The sequence below is a fragment of the Temnothorax curvispinosus genome, unplaced genomic scaffold (genome assembly GCF_003070985.1).
Source record: "Temnothorax curvispinosus isolate PA1 unplaced genomic scaffold, ASM307098v1 QBEX01015985.1, whole genome shotgun sequence".
NCBI classification, from domain to species: Eukaryota; Metazoa; Arthropoda; class Insecta; order Hymenoptera; family Formicidae; genus Temnothorax; species Temnothorax curvispinosus.
The window spans coordinates 105-5308 of record NW_020225765.1 but is presented as its reverse complement, the minus strand read 5'-3'; the positions used below and the strand labels follow the sequence as shown (position 1 = coordinate 5308).

At 45.8% G+C, this 5204-nt stretch overlaps 1 protein-coding gene across 1 annotated transcript; it reads right to left on the bottom strand.

The window, feature by feature from the left end:
• Nucleotides 1-2733: 2733 nt before the first annotated feature.
• On the bottom strand, nt 2734-4980 carry LOC112466190. Its single transcript, XM_025034142.1, has 2 exons — nt 4725-4980; nt 2734-4050 (listed from the first exon to the last, which is right to left on the bottom strand). The coding sequence occupies exons 1-2, from the start codon at nt 4930-4932 to the stop codon at nt 3251-3253; spliced, it is 1008 nt and encodes a 335-aa protein (XP_024889910.1). The 5' UTR covers nt 4933-4980; the 3' UTR covers nt 2734-3250.
• Between the last annotated feature and the right edge of the window lie 224 nt (nt 4981-5204).

Sequence of the window (5204 nt, the reverse complement as noted above, 5' to 3'; positions counted from 1 at the left end):
TACGAGAAATCTACGCGGAGAGAAAAAGAGAAAAAGGAGAGAGCTGAGAAATTATCTCCCTCTTATCGAAGCAGAAAGAGCCGTCGGCGTCGCTGTGCGGCTATTCCTCGAGTCAAATCACCTGTTATATCTCCGATCGGAACATGTGTGACACGCGCAAGACGTTTCCCGCAAGCGTGTCTCGCGCAAAATGCGATCGCATCAACGTGAACGAATTGCGCGTACAGTCTATTTTCATTCGTGTGCGGACGTGTGTGACGTGAGTGTGCGGCGTGTGCGATCCTAAGATCGAGGACGAGACGATCCGCAAAATCGAATCGTCCGCGGTTTTTCTTCCATGAAACGGCAGATATATACAGATATATTTCTCGGGAGGCTACCTTTGGTGGGTATACGTCCATCCTTTCTATTTTTTTTTCTCCTCCGTCACTCTGTCCGGCCCTGCGTGGCTTCGCACGGCTCAACAACGAGAAACAACACGAACAATTAACGACTTGTTTAGGCGGTGGGCGAATTTGTGCGTATCGTGTGATCTCCTCCTTACATTCCTCCTCTCGTCTTATTCATCCCTCTTCGTTGTCCTCTCCTACCGCACTGTACCGCGCGATCGAGAACTTCCCCTCTCTTGTTGCACTTCTTATTCTAGATGATCGACGACACCCTTCTCTTGTTTCCGCGCTTTATTTTACGTAATCGAGAACGTCCTCTCTCCTTGCTCTACGTTTTATTTTACGTCGAAGCTGGTGGTTGCATGTGCATGTGTATATATGTGTGTATCCGTGCCGTTAGATACTTTTCCCCGTTCCCCGTTTTTTTTTCTTCTTCTTTCCGGAGAAGGGTTACCCCGAGTCTCTCGTTACACAAGTAGAACGAGCCGTCCCCTCGAAAACTCGACTTTCCTTTGGTTACTGTATCCTACCATTCTTACGTTGCTACACCCTCGCGCTCCATCCGACCGTGTTCTTTTGCCGGTCGTATCCTTTCGATGTTTCTCCCGCTCGTTCGTTCGAGCAGCTTTAACTTCGTACACTTTTGTTTCCTAAACTACTTCTTCGTATCGTCAATTCGATGGAGACATTCGTAGGATTTTATTTTTTGGTCTACCGTTCCGTTAAATCAGATAAACTTTGACTGTGTCCTGATTTTCTTCGCGTTCGTTTAGAATTTTCGCTGGCGCAATTAATTCTTATCGTTTCCGCTCCTGAAATCGACTCGCAATTTCTCTGCTCTCGCGACAGATGGAGAATCTTATCTCGAGATATTACATCTCTAGATGCTACATCTCGACATATCCCAAGAATGAATGCACTAACTTCCAAAAAAGAAATCGTCGAACGAAATAAGAAATAAAAAGATAGTCGATAAGGCGCGAGCGAAAGGGACGAAATGAAGAATGGAGTGTAACGGATAAAGGGAGAAAAGGCGCGATCGAATCGAATTTGAAATGTAATAAATCTGTCGCAAACTCCGAAGGAAAAAAAAGAAATCGATGACGCTTGAAATCACGGCGAGCCTAAAAGGAAGTCGAAGTCCTGGCGCTCCTTCGCGTGAAACGAATCACCAATATGTGATCTCGCGCGACCAATCACCACGCCGTCCAGCGCCGACATCGCCTTCCGCATGGTCGATCTCGATAATCGAACGCATCGCATCGCATCGCGTCGCATCGTATCGCGTCGCGGTGATGCACCCGAGAATCGAAATGCGGAACGCAGGACGGAAGCCGAGATTTTCTCGGGAATTTCGCGTGTTTTTTGCTTCCCCGACGCGACGAACGGAAAAAAAGTCGACTCTAAAATTTTCCCTCCTCTACTCTTTGACCCCCCCCTCTCATTTACTCTTCTCGATCTCGATCGGCAAAACCATCCCTCCCTTCACCGTCCGACGTTTCCTCGTTCCTCGTTTCTACAACTTTTCTCTCGGCCCGTCACTTCTCTTTTTCTCTACTTTCCCTTTACTTATCTCTCTTTATCTTCCCAATCCTATCTCCTATCACTCGCACAAATACACATACACGTACATACACGTACACACACATGCATACACCCTCTCCACTTCGACTCAGTCCTCGTTACAGGTCTATGTTTTAATATTTACGATTATTATTTGCGGTAATGTCTAAACGAACACATATTATATCGCGATAACGTCGTGCTTATTTATCATCCCGTGCCACACGTTTTTCTACACTCTCTCTCCTTTCTCCAGCATGTCCACATCGGCTATATAAGAATATACCAATCCCCCTCCCCTCCCGTGCGTTCAAAATACCACCCTCTCTCTGGCCGAAGAAACTACCTATCTACGGTTTTTCTTTCTTTAATGTTGCCTCATTAAAGTTTAACGACTTATACCCCATTGTGTATGTGTTCTTTTGTGTGCCTATACGTCTGCTTTTGTCAGATTCTGCAGCTATTCTCTTTTATTCTCTGCCCCTTCTTTTATCACCCTATCATACATACATATACACACACAACACACAGGCTCTCTCTCTCTCTCTTTTTTCTCTCATTTTTTCACTCTTACTCGCATCGTGTGTAACGTATATATAATTTAATATATAATAATAATTGTGTCGTTATCATTCTATTGTTTACTTTAACGTAACTCTTCAATCGTTTCTCTTTATATATATAATATATTTATATATTTATATATTTATATATTTATATCGTTTACTCCATTATTTAATTCTTCATTATTATTTCTCATTATCATTATTGTTAACTATATTATTATTCATTATTTATTATTTTATTTTGTTTTATTCATTATTATTGTATTATTATCATTATTAATAGCTCTAGACATTACGTTTCCTTCGTTCTCGGTTGTTCTTGTTTTTGTGGTTGATGAAGTTGTTCTTTGTTGTTCTCCCTTTCCTCCCTCTTTTGCTCTAGTCTGCGGAACCGAAGTCGTCGACGAGACCGGCCTGCGCTCCTCCACTTGTGTGATCCTTGGATCCTTTCGCACCCTGCTACTTCCTTACTATCCTCGCAGTGCTGGTGGTGTTCTTTCTACCCGTGCAATATCCCGGGGACATCCCCCGATCCTTTGTATACTTCCTCCGTATTTCGCCCGACGAGACGTTTCGCTACGTCAATCTGTCCTCGATCGAGTTTCGCTTCGATCGAGTCTGCGCGCTTCTCGAGTACTCCGGCACCGTGGAGACAAAGCTCTCGCGGACACCTCGCGATAGAAGAAAACCCGTACGATCCTGCGTATCCAGGAAAGCGAAGCTGTGTCCACCCTATGGCGGGTCCTTCCTGGATATCAATTTGGCCGACTTTTCGACGTCCATCCTGAGAATCCTGGAAAGATCCCTTCTTCTCCCGCGTCGTCGACGTGCCGCCCCGTGAGTCGCCGGATGTTTCCTCCGCAGGACAAGCTTCGTGTACCGCTCGCCTGTCGATCCACACTTTCGCCACCGACGCCACAACCACCACCAATCGCGACACCGACACTTCGCCACGAACTTAAGAAACAGCTCGAGAATAGCAATCGACACGCGCAAGACGGACCGTCGGGACGCGACGCCGAAGCGGCGAAGAAATTTCCAGCGGAAATGCCGGCTGCTGGACCTCCTCCAGGACCTCCACCACCACCATCCACGACGACGGCACTTCATCACCGCCCGTCCGGGCATCCCGAGGCAACGCACGACGGCAAGCCGGTAGATGCCGGCCGAGCGTGGACCGAAGGAAACGCGAAGATCGTTGAAGGCTCTCCTCAGGACGAACGCGCCCGAAAGGAGCAGGCCGGAACCGATCAGCCGGAGGAATCCGGCGGGACTCCAGGACACGGCGTTGTACTGCAGCGCGTTCGCAGGGAGGGTGATCAGGATCGAACAAAGCCAGAAAAGTTGAAGGACAATCGGCGGGCTTGGTCGGCCGGGCGAGGACGCGCTCGATATCGAGCCGATGCGACCGCTGCCGCAGAACGCCGTGTCCTTTTGGCCGACGGTGGTGGTCGAAGGTGTCGTGGTGTTGGTGTCCTGGTCGTCGCCGCTGTCGGTGGACGTTTCCGGTTGGCCCGCCTGCGAGCCCGGACCTGCGGTCAGAATAATCGGACCATTGACTATTAGACGAGAATTATATCGATCAAATAAACAAAACGGAAAATTCTGCAGCTTTTTTCGGTATCGGGAATTGGATAGGACTAATTAGCCAAAGAGCTGCTAAAAAAAAGATGATTCTATTCTTGCAAATTTCTTGGAATATAATCGCTTAAATATCCGCACAATTTATATATTTGCAAATATAGATACTGTAAATATTCATAAATAAAGAATGTGAATTAAGTAGAGAGAAGTGCCATTTTCAATCAGGCTGGATCCTGATAGCCCAATAATAATATTTTTATGTGAATATTTTAATACTTTTTCCAACTCAGCAAACTGTTCAATTATTTATCGGTCTTAAAATGCATTCTCTGTTGAAACAGTAAATCTATATATACTTAAATTGTTAATCGATTTAATTTTCGATGTTAATAAGCATCTTTTATAAATCATTTTGCAGTAAAGAATTTATTGCGAAAAATATCATCCCAGCCAGGGTTCTAATTTGGACTTTCCTCCAATTCGTGGAAACTTTATCAATTCATCCTCGTATGAAAAAATGTTAAGATTTTTAATTTTCATGAAAATTTTTTCGAAATTCTTACACTTTGTCAATTGTTTTAATCGCTCGCTCGTTTTCGGAATTCTTTTTGTCGGCGCTTACCTGCAGATTGAGGGGGGCCCATCTCGCAATGGGGCGCCGTCGCGGGGTCCTGGACCATGCCATGTTTCCACGGCTCCTTGCAGTTGGTGCAGATACCCTCTATATTATCCTCGGAGCATACGTGGAAGCAGCACTCATCGCCACTGATGCTGTGCAACGCCCTCGCGGCCTGCTCGCCGGTCTCGAGGATGTTCGGGTCTGAAATCATTGCGTTTTCCAACGACCTCGTGCACGGACGGATGCATACGATGGTCGTTCTCCTCACAACCAACAAGAGTTTGAGATAGGAGGCGGTAGGAAGCGCGTTTTGGAGAATACATATAAAGCTCGGCGAATCAAAGTAATTATTTCTCAATAAATTTCTTTCGAAGGAGAAGCGGGGAAAAGTGCTCGGGTATATGTATGAGATGTTGCGGAAATAGTACAGATCAAAGCATCGTAAAAGAATTCGCAAACAAAATTCCGTAAACAATTCAGTGA

Bases quoted from the DNA above. Each gene is read 5' to 3' on its own strand.
- LOC112466190 (XM_025034142.1), bottom strand. From the start codon at position 4,932: ATGATTTCAGACCCGAACATCCTCGAGACCGGCGAGCAGGCCGCGAGG. The intron at 4,051-4,724 runs GTAAGCGCCGAC...TTCTGACCGCAG, and splicing joins GGGCCCCCCTCAATCTGCAG to GTCCGGGCTCGCAGGCGGGC.